Source organism: Chlorocebus sabaeus, chromosome 5 (genome assembly GCF_047675955.1).
Source record: "Chlorocebus sabaeus isolate Y175 chromosome 5, mChlSab1.0.hap1, whole genome shotgun sequence".
NCBI lineage: Eukaryota > Metazoa > Chordata > Mammalia > Primates > Cercopithecidae > Chlorocebus > Chlorocebus sabaeus.
Genome location: NC_132908.1, coordinates 86,261,760 through 86,271,957, shown reverse-complemented (window position 1 = coordinate 86,271,957; position 10,198 = coordinate 86,261,760). Strand labels below are relative to the sequence as shown.

Sequence of the window (10,198 nt, the reverse complement as noted above, 5' to 3'; positions counted from 1 at the left end):
TGCAGGGGTGGGGTGTGTGTGTGCAGGGCTGGTGTGCGTGTGCAGGGGTGTGTGTGTGCAGGGGTGTGTGTGTGCAGGGGTGTGTGTGTACAGGGGTGTGTGTGCAGGGGTGTGTGTGTGCAGGGGTGTGCGTGTGCAGGGGTGTGTGTGTGCAGGGGTGTGTGTGTGCAGGGGTGTGTGTGTACAGGGGTGTGTGTGCAGGGGTGTGTGTGTGCAGGGGTGTGTGTGTGCACCAGTGCGTGGCTGGAGGTGGCTACTGGAGCCTAGACTGTGTCCCGAAAGATGTTCAAGCAGCATCTGTACAAAGCCCTCTTCACAGCTCCTGGGTCCTTCTGGCCTGAACCGAAGACTCAGGCCCTCCTGCACCCCAGGTCCAGCCAGGAGCCATTTCCACACCCCTCCTGGGCTGGATGCCGACGACACGCACCCCCGATGTGAAGGGATGTTGCTTTTATTGAGGGCCTGTGTGTGTGTGTGTCCTGAGCTGTCCCCAGGTGTCCTGCCCCCCAGGTGAGGCCAGACACCCGCTCAGGAGATGCTGGTCCTTGCACGCGGGCAGTAGGGTTCCTGGCATCCGGAGTCCTGGATGGGCAGGTCTTCCCTGAACTCCAGGAGCCCTAAACGGGGCTCTGGTCTCCCAGCTTTCACAGGAGACACAGACAGAGGACCAGGGCAGCGAGGGAGGCCAGCAGGAACCCCCACTGGCGATGGAGGCTGGAGGCCCCGGAGGGGTAGCCGTAATGCGTCCTGCAGGAGCCGCCCAGCTCGTCCTGCGGGATGGGCTCCTCCTCGGGAGCCTGCGTGGGGTTGCTGGCCTGGGGACAGACACAGGTGGGGAAGCCTGTCTGCTGGTGGTTGGGGGGGGGGAGGCTCAGGCGGCTACCCCATCCTCACCTGCTCCACAGCCTCGAAGACCCTCAGCAGGTTGTTGGCCAGTGCACCCTTGACCTCCGCCTCTGTCCAGTTCCTCCTGAGCAGCTCAGCGATCAGGTCTGGATACTTGGAGACGTCCTCCAGCCCCTCAGGGACCCTGTGTTGAGGCCAGGAGAACCTGGGCCCCCGCACTAGGACACACGTCCCTCCTCCAGCCGCCTCATCCCTCTGACGGGGTCATGAACCTCCCAGCTCATCCACAGGACAGAGCTCTCACCCCCTTACCTTGGAACACCATCAAAGTCCCCACCAAAGCCCACAGCTCTGGCTCCTGCCACCTCCTTGATGTGATCCAGATGGTCTGTCCAGGGAGCAGCAGGTATGGGTCCCGAGTGAGGCCCTCCCGCTTCAGCCCCCTTGGCCACTCACACCCCACCTACCAGCCACTTGGGACAGGTTGGCCTTGTTGGTGCAGGAAACGTAATTGTTGTAGAAATTCACCATCACCAGGCTGTCTGTCTGTTTCTGCACAGGAAGACAGGGTGGAGCTGAGAGCCGGGAGGGCCCGTCCAGGGAGGTGGGGTGGGGGTGGCTGCCTCGGCCCTCACCACCAGCCTCAGGACGTCGTCAGGCACGTTGCGCCGGCTTGCGCACAAGCTGTAGGCTGAGGAGTGGCTGAAGATGACAGGGGCTCTGGACAGCTGCAGGGTGGCCTTCATGGTGGCCACAGACACGTGAGCCAAGTCGATGAGGACTCCCAGACGGTTCAGCTCCTTCACCACACGCTGGGAAGACAGGGCTCCGTCCACCCTCACAGCCCCCAGGGTCGGGGCCACTCAGGGCTCAGCACCCACCCTGGGGGGATGGCTGCCAGCTCCATTTTACAGATGAGGACACTGAGGTCCCACGTGGGGAGGTTCATTGTTCCTGTCACCCTCCAGGGCCTCTGCCTTCTCCTCGGGGGTGACTGGCCCCTCCCACCCCACTCACCTGCCCAAAGGGTGACAGGCCTTGGCTCTGGGGCTTGCTGTCTCCCGTGTCCACCAGCCAGTTGTCAGCCCTGCGGGAGCAAAAGGCAGGTGCCCAAGGGGTGGAGCGGTGGTCTCGGCCTCCCATCAGCCCAGCAGGCGAGGCCCGGCCTGGGACTCACGGGTGGAGGGGATGGGCTCAGGAGGGTGGCGGGGAGTATCTGCCCCTCCCTCCTGACCACAGCCCGGGGGCCTCCCGTGGGGAGTCACGCACCAGGGCGTGTTGCAGTTGTGGGTGAGGGTCAGGTACCGCATGCCCAGCTGATAGAGCGCCCGCAGGACGCCCAGACTGCTGTCAATGGAGTGGCCGCCCTCCACACCGATCAGGCTGGCCACCTTCCCTTCCCGGAAGGCCTGCCGGATGCCTGCGGGGAGAGTCGGGGTGCAGGGGAGTGGGCACCTGGCGTCTGGAGGGGAGGTGTCCTGATCAGTACCTGCTGCTCAGGGTGAGGGCTGGGTGGGAGGGTGCAGGACCTGGAGGGCCCAGGTCAGGACCCCACCTGCACTGCTGGTGACATACAGGAAGGTCTCAGGGTACATCTGGCACAGGCGGTGGACCACGTCTATCTGCTCCAGCGTCCTCCGCACAGCGTCTTTGTTCTGGGTGTCGCAGGGCGTGTACACGGACCAGAACTGGGGGCCACAGGGGGTGCCAGGAGCTGATGCGGCCAGCTCTCAGTCCACCCCCCACATGCCTGTGGGAGTCTGGTTTCCCACCCCCTGGGAAGCCCTCCCTCGGCCTGGTGTCTGTCTCTACAAGGGCCTGTGGCACTGAGGGACCCTGGAGGAACAACGCCACAGGGACGGCCACACTGTAGCCAGGCCCAAGGTAGGAGACGGGATGACCCCACGCAGGGTGAGTGAAGGCAGGGCGGGCAGTACCTGACCTCCCACGAAGCCAGCCCTCAGCTTGGGGATGTTGGTGTGTGTGTCAGCCAAGGTGGTCAGGTTGGCCCTCGCGTCCTGCAGCCGGTTGTTGAACATACGCAGCAGCTGCCAGGGCAGGTCGTTGTGCCTGGAGTCGCCGGGGGGAGGCCAGGCAGTCAGGGAGGCCACTGGGACCTGGGGGCTCGTGAGCTCCTGAACTCCGGGCTGTGCTCCCCACTTCCTGCTCCTCACGGCAGGCGCCGGACTGAAGTCCAGGCCGCAGGGGTGATGGATCGCTGGCCACCGGAACACACCTGTGCAAGGCTGCACTTCCCACCTGTGCCCACCCCCAGGGCAGGGAGCCCTGAGCCAGGAGCTCAGGGAGCTGAGTAGCCCATCCCCTCCAGGGCCTTTCTCTGTGGAGGCGGCTGGCGGGAGGACACGTTGTCTGAGGGTGGGACACAAGCAGTCAAATGACCTCAATGGACAGGATTGGAGACATGGGCAAAGGGGCAAGGGCCTGGGGGTGATACTGTTTCTGAGAGTTTTCAGTTTAAAAATCCAGTTGCCTCTTGGGGAATACGGTGGGTGGCTGGATAACTGGAATGGCCTGTCCTCGGGGGGCCTGGCACTCCCATCCTTCTGGGGAGCAGGGCGTCAGGTACAGGCTTTGGGGGCCACCCAGGCCTCTCTGCTGCCTCTGTCTCCAGGGAAGAGCCCTGCACCCAAACTCCAATCAGAACCTTCTAAACTTCCAAAGGACTGAGGCTCTCCAAGGTTTTCCCAGGAGCTGGCGGCGAGGGTAGGAGCTCTGGTAAGGAGCAGGAAGAGGAACACAGTGGAAAGGGGCGCTGGCGCTGTCAGAGCTGGTGACTGAGTGACGGCCTCAGAGGGTCCGAATCCAGCTGCCCAGCAGCGCCTGGCAGAGACCAGGAGCAAAGGGAATCCACTCTCGTTAGAAACGCAATTCTCAGGCCAGGCGCGGTGGCTCACGCCTGTAATCCCAGCACTTTGGGAGGCTGAGGCGGGCAGATCCCAAGGTCAAGAGATCGAGACTATCCTGGCTAACACGGTGACACCCCATCTCTACTAAAAATACAAAAAATCAGCCGGGCGAGGTGGCGGCGCCTGTAGTCCCAGCTACTGGGGAGGCTGGGGCAGGAGAATGGCGTAAACCCCAGAGGCAGAGCTTGCAGTGAGCCAAGATGGCGCCATGGCTCTCCAATCTGGGCGACAGAGCGAAACTCCATCTCAAAAAAAAAAAAAAAAAAAAGAAAGGAAAAAAGAATCACATCTCAGGTCCAGGGCAGGCTTTCGGTTATGATCTGTATTTCTTTTTTTTTTTTTGAGACGGAGTCTCGCTCTGTCGCCCAGGCTGGAGTGCAGTGGCCAGATCTCAGCTCACTGCAAGCTCCGCCTCCTGGGTTCACGCCATTCTCCTGCCTCAGCCTCCCGAGTAGCTGGGATTACAGGCGCCCGCCAACTCACCCAGCTAGTTTTTTGTATTTTTAGTAGAGACGGAGTTTTGCCGTATTAGCCAGGATGGTCTCGATCTCCTGACCTCGTGATCCACCCGTCTCGGCCTCCCAAAGTGCTGGGATTACAGGCTTGAGCCACCGCGCCCGGCCATGATCTGTATTTCTTTTTTTTTTTTTTTTTTTTGAGACGGAGTCTGGCTCTGTCGCCCAGGCTGGAGTGCAGTGGCCGGATCTCAGCTCACTGCAAGCTCCGCCTCCCGGGTTTACGCCATTCTCCTGCCTCAGCCTCCGGAGTAGCTGGGACTACAGGCGCCCGCCACCTCGCCCGGCTAGTTTTTTGTATTTTTAGTAGAGACAGGGTTTCACCGTGTTCGCCAGGATGGTCTCGATCTCCTGACCTCGTGATCCGCCCGTCTCGGCCTCCCAAAGTGCTGGGATTACAGGCTTGAGCCACCGCGCCCGGCCTTATGATCTGTATTTCAACCAGCAGATCTGACTCCTGGGATTGACCAGGCCCCACTACAGCCCCAGACAGCCCTCGTCCCTGATCCCGTGACCCGGAGGCTGCAAGAAGGTTGGGAAGGGGCTGGAGCCTGAGCCCCAACCCCGGGCAATGCTTGGGGTTCCCCTTTCCCGTCACTGGGTCTGGGGCCTCAGACTCCTTCCTGTGATGTTGGCTGCGCCCCTGTCTCGGGGAGACACCCTCAGAGGGTGTGTGCTGGGATGGGGCCGCCGGGGCCCCTCCATATCCAGTTTCCAGACCCTCCCCTCTGTGCCTCAGTTTCCCCATCTGGAACATGAAGGTGTCTTGGTGCCTTCCTTGCAGGGCAGCTGGGAGAGGCAGAGGACTAACAGTGTTCATCGTTTCCAGCCGTGGGCCCTGCTCTCGGTGACCCAGCCCAAATCTACAGGCCCGCAATGAGCTTTTCCAAGGCAAATGCACCACGGAGCTCCTCGGGGGAAACGAGGGGAGGGCTCTGCCCTTCCTGGGTCCCAGTCGCTCCTGACCTGCCCTGGGCTGGTGCCCCCAAGCCCAGCGTGGCACACTTTCTGGCCCCGCCCTTGGGCAGATGGGTGGGCACAGGCCTGATGCTGGTCTCCTAAAACTCCTGCAACAGCGAGGTTGTCTCTGGCCACAGCGAGTCCACATGACAGCCAGCACTGGCACGCGCCTCTGCCCAGCCCTCGGCACAGAGCGGGTGCTCAGGACGCATTTGCTGAGGGCAGTGGGAAGGAGCTCCAGCCAGGGACCCTGCCCAGGCAGCAGCCTCATTGCTAGGGTGCAGCCCTACACTGGGCACTGTCCTGGGCGGGGCTAGGCAGGGTTCCCAGGAGACTTTACTCCTTGGCCTGAGGACACAGGTGGCCCATCTCAGACATTAGCCTGGGATGGGTAGGAATTCCCAGCAGCCGCCCTTGGAGGGAGAGGCTGCAACGGGGCAGCTGTCTGCTCTCCCCTCCCTCCTCCTCCTGCAGCCCCTCTTCTTTTTTTTTTTTTTTTTTTTGAGACAGGGTCTAGGCTGGGCACGGTGGCTCACACCTGTAATGCCAGCACTTTGGGAGGCCGAGGCGGGCGGATCACGAGGTCAGGAGATCGAGACCATCCTGGCTAACACGGTGAAACCCCGTCTCTACTAAAAATGCAAAAAATTAGCCGGGCGAGGCGGCAGGCGCCTGTAGTCCCAGCTACTTGGGAGGCTGAGGCAGGAGAATGGCGTGAACCCGGGAGGCGGAGCTTGCAGTGAGCCAAGATCGCGCCACTGCGCTCCAGCCTGGGCGACTGAGCGAGACTCCGTCTCAAAAAAAAAAAAAAAAAGAAAAAGAGACAGGGTCTCACTCTGTTGCCCAGGCTGGAGGGCAGGGGTGCAGTCACAGCTCACTGTAGCCCCCAACCTTCTGGGCTCAAGCGATCCTCCCACCTCAGTCTCCCAAAGTGCTGGGACCACAGGTGTGAGTCGCCATGCCTGGCCAGCCCTCTCCACTCCTGCTGGAGAAAGCGATGGGAAGGTGGGGCCTCCGGTTTCTCAGTGGGACACGGGCCCTGCCTGCCTCATGGCCAGGTCAAACTGCAGCTAATCAGACCCACCCTCCTTATCTGGGCGGCTGGGGCAGTGCCCTTAGCTGGGATATGGAATCCTTCATCCTGCTCCAAGGAGTGCTGGAAAGTGCTGGAATTGCAGCAAACACACACTGAGGCAGCTGTTTGTGGGGGAGACTGCTGGCTGCCCCCGGGACCCATTCTCCTGTTTTACTTTGTAACTTTAAAACCCCCCATTTTTAGCGGGCACACAGCCATCTGGATTGAAGTTATTTCCTGCCCCTGTGTCGCTGGCCGTGGCCAAGGGATGAAGGTGGGTCCTGTAACAGCTTCTAACAACTGACCCCTGGCCGGGCGTGGTGGCTCACACCTGGAATCCCAGCACTTTGGGAGGCCGAGACAGGTGGATCATTTGAGGTCAGGAGTTCGAGACCAGCCTGGCCAACGTGGTGAAACCCCGTCTCCACTAAAAATACCAAAAAAATTAGCGGGGCATGTTGGCGGGCGCCTGTAATCCCAGCTACTCGGGAGGCTGAAGCAGGAGAATCACTTCAACCTGGGAGGTGGAGGTCGTAGTGAGCCCAGTTCGTACCATTGCACTCTAGCCTGGGTGACAGGCGACAGAGACTCTGTCTCAAAACAAACCCTGACCCTGACAGTCACCTGCTGCTTGTCCTTTTTCCCTTCTTTATCTCTCCTTCCTCCCTGCTGGCTGGCGTACAGATGTGAGGGCTGGAGCTGGCGTGACCATTTTCAACCATGAGGATGCATGGGACCACCCTCGGCTCCCTTTCTGGAGCTGCCTCTGCTCCCTTAAGTGTTTTAAATTTGAGACGGAGTCTCGCTCTGTTGTCCAGGCTGGAGTGCGGTGGCCCGATCGCTGCTCACTGCAGCCTCCGCCTCCCGAGTTCAAGTGATTCTCCTCCCTCAGCCTCCTGAGTAGCTGGGACTACAGGCGACCACCACCACACCTGGCTAATTTTTTGTATTTTTAGTAGAGAGGGGGTTTTGCCATGTTGGCCAGGATGGTCTTGAGCTCCTGACCTCAGGTGATCCGCCCGCCTTGGCCTCCCAAAGTGCTGGGATGACAGGCGTGAACCGCCCAGCCTGGCCGGTTCCCTGAAGTTCTTACACAACAAGACATCAGGTTTCCCTGCTTTGTTCAGAGTTTTTCCCCAGCAAAGCCCAGAGACATCTTCCAGGAGGAGACGCCGTGCCAGACACAGGGCGGACTCTCAGTGGCCCTCCCACCCCAATGCGGAGCCAGTGTGGACCCCGGTCTGGAGCCTGGGAGCAGGAGGCCTCCATGGAGACCCAGTGTCGGGGCGTTGGGCCAGGAAGGGGCGGGGAGGAGGGTCAGATTCCCGGGCAGTGGGAATCTCCACCCTGTGGAGACCAGGAGAGAAACAGGTGACCCCAGCACCCCAGCGAGGTCGGGGTGGGGCCAGGCGGGCACTCAGGGCAGCACAGACAGGGGCTGAACCGCACGGGCCTCCCCTGGGAGAAGGCAGGCCAGGGGGAGGGGAAGGCGGCAAAAAAGATGCCAGCTGAGAGGGCCTGTAGGGCACCACCCACATCTGCAGCTTTCGGGAGAAGCTGAGGCACCGGGAGAGACGGGGCGCAGGGCCTCAGCGTCCCCAGGCGCAGAGCTCACGCTGAGCTTCGGGGCGAGGGAGCTGGGGCCTTGCCTCCCTCCTGCCCTGACCCTGCAGACCTTCATCTGTTGAAGTCTTTGGGGGCCCTAAGAGACCCCACAAAGAAGCAGGGGCCAGGAAAGGCAAGGGCCCTAGTACCATCGCAGAAACTGAGCCCCAAGCCAAGGGCACACCCCCGGCTCCCAGCCCCGGCTCCCCCTGCCCGGCTCCCCCCGCCCGGCTCCCCCCACCCGGCTCCCCCAGCCCCAGTTCCCAGTCCTGGTTCCCTAAACACCTGGCTTAGGTGGGCACTCACCCATCAATGACAGGGGAGTCCCTCATGATCCTCTCTGCCTCGTCCCGAAAGAAGTCTGCAGTGCAGACGGCCACAAGGGGCCAGAGCCACCATCTGGTCCACATGGCAGGGTCCCCAGGGACCTGCGTGCGCTGCTGCCCTGGTGCCTCTGTGCTGGCCTGGCCGGCCCGTGCAGGAGGACGAGTTTCAGGCTGTGAGGAGTCGCTCTGCCTGCCAGAAGAGGCACCAGAGGCGTTGGGTGGAAGCGATGATAGCTGGCCGTTGTCCTGTTTATAGCTTCCCATGTTCAATAAGTAACCAGCACATTCCCTGCCAGCGTGGGTGGGATGGAAGGCCGGACACCCAGTGGCTGGGCGTTGCTGTCTGGGCTAGGCGGAGGCATAGTAAGAAGCTGGGATCCCAGACCCAGGGGTGGGGCTAGAGCCCAGATGAAAGGACAGCAGGCTGAGAGCGGGCCCAGCACAGGATGAGTGGTGAGTGGCTGTCAGCCCTCGCTGTGCTGCTGTTATTAATTATTACCACCTCCCTCAGGACCCGGGGCCTAGATCTGCAAACAAGAAAACAGTCATTCAAGTAGTGCATTCTCATGAAGCACCTCTTTCCGCATAAAAATCATCTCACGTGGCTAGCCGTAGGGGAAAACATCTGGGCGTTTCAGGAAGCTGCTGCACAGCCCAGGTGTGCCCCTGACGCCTGCTCTAACGCCGAGGGGTCTGCACCCCTCCAGCGTCACAGGGACCCACAGTGCAGCTACAGACTTCGCCAAGCAGCTGGACATGTCCTTAGAACCGGGGCCTTTCTAGGCCTCGGCAGAGCACACTGAAGTCGTCCGAGGGCTCCTGGAAACACAGTTCCCAGGCGGTGCCCTGTCCGAAGAGTCTCCATCCCAGGGCTAGGCGGTGTCTGGGGTTCTGGGGGACGGTGGGCTGAGCACTGGGGCTAAACCAGGCCTGCTGGGAGGAGCAGGAGGGAACACTGGTCAGAGGCTTCGCAGCGCGGAGACCGGCAGGGAGAAGGATCGCCCGGCTGGAGCGCGGTGGCTCCGTCTCAGCTCACTACAACCTGCACCTCCTGGGCCCAAGCAATCCTCCTGCCTTAGCCTCCTGAGTACCTGGGACCACAGGTGTGCACCACCACGCCCAGCTCATTTTTGTATTTTTTGTAGAGACAGGGTCTTCCCCATGTTTCCCAGGCTGGTCTCCAACTCCCGGCCTCAAGCAATCTGCCTGCTTTGGTCTCTCAAACTACTGAGATTACAGGCATGAGCCACTATGCCTAGGTCATGATAAATAGTATTTTCATTCAATATTTTTAAAACATCAGAATTCATGTAAAAAAAAAAATCCATAACGAACAAAGTACAAAACTTTAAAATAGCTGGACATGGTGGTTCACGCCTGCAATCCCAGCACTTTGGGAGGCCGAGGCGGGCAGATCACGAGGTCAGGAGATCGAGACCATCCTGGCTAACACGGTGAAACCCCGTCTGTACTAAAAATACAAAAAAATTAGCCGGGCGTGGTGGCGGGTGCCTGTAGTCCCAGCTACTTGGGAGGCTGAGGCAAGAGAATTGCTTGAACCCGGGAGGTGGAGGTTACGGTGAGCCGAGACCGTGCCACTGCGCTCCAGCCTGGGCAACAAGAGAGAAACTCTGTCTTAAAAAACAGCATCAACGACAACAACAACAAACAGATCTTGTGAGAACTTGCTCACTACCACGAGAACATGGGGGGAACGGCCCCCACCTCCAGCTGGTCTCTCCCTTGACACGTGGGGATTATAATCTGAGATGAGATTTGGGTGGGGCACGGAGCCAAACCGTATCACTCAGCTTCATCATTCAGGGCCCAGTGCAACATGAAAATGCAGCATCCTTCTTCAGACATCACAAGAATCTCAGGGCCTCACAGCGGGGGGTGGGGTGGGGGTAGAAGCAGGTGCATGTCTTCCGAGCACCAGACCGG

The 10,198-nt window shown here is 60.5% G+C and overlaps 1 protein-coding gene across 1 annotated transcript; it reads right to left on the bottom strand.

Annotated features, from left to right (window-relative positions):
• Positions 1-225: 225 nt before the first annotated feature.
• DPEP1 (dipeptidase 1) lies at positions 226-8,479 on the bottom strand. The gene is made up of 10 exons (XM_073015676.1): positions 8,235-8,479; positions 2,784-2,916; positions 2,402-2,534; positions 2,116-2,266; positions 1,864-1,933; positions 1,482-1,658; positions 1,314-1,398; positions 1,159-1,234; positions 895-1,030; positions 226-815 (listed from the first exon to the last, which is right to left on the bottom strand). Exons 1-10 carry the CDS (start codon positions 8,336-8,338, stop codon positions 645-647), a joined length of 1,236 nt encoding a protein of 411 aa, XP_072871777.1. The 5' UTR covers positions 8,339-8,479; the 3' UTR covers positions 226-644.
• Positions 8,480-10,198: the final 1,719 nt, after the last annotated feature.

What these genes read in the sequence shown, in the direction of transcription:
- DPEP1 (XM_073015676.1), bottom strand. Translation starts at nt 8,338, where the DNA reads ATGTGGACCAGATGGTGGCTCTGGCCCCTTGTGGCCGTCTGCACTGCA. An exon ending in GTATGTCACCAGCAGTGCAG is followed by an intron (nt 2,267 to 2,401) that starts GTGGGGTCCTGA and finishes CTCTCCCCGCAG; the next exon opens with GCATCCGGCAGGCCTTCCGG. An exon ending in CAACCTGTCCCAAGTGGCTG is followed by an intron (nt 1,235 to 1,313) that starts GTAGGTGGGGTG and finishes CTCCCTGGACAG; the next exon opens with ACCATCTGGATCACATCAAG.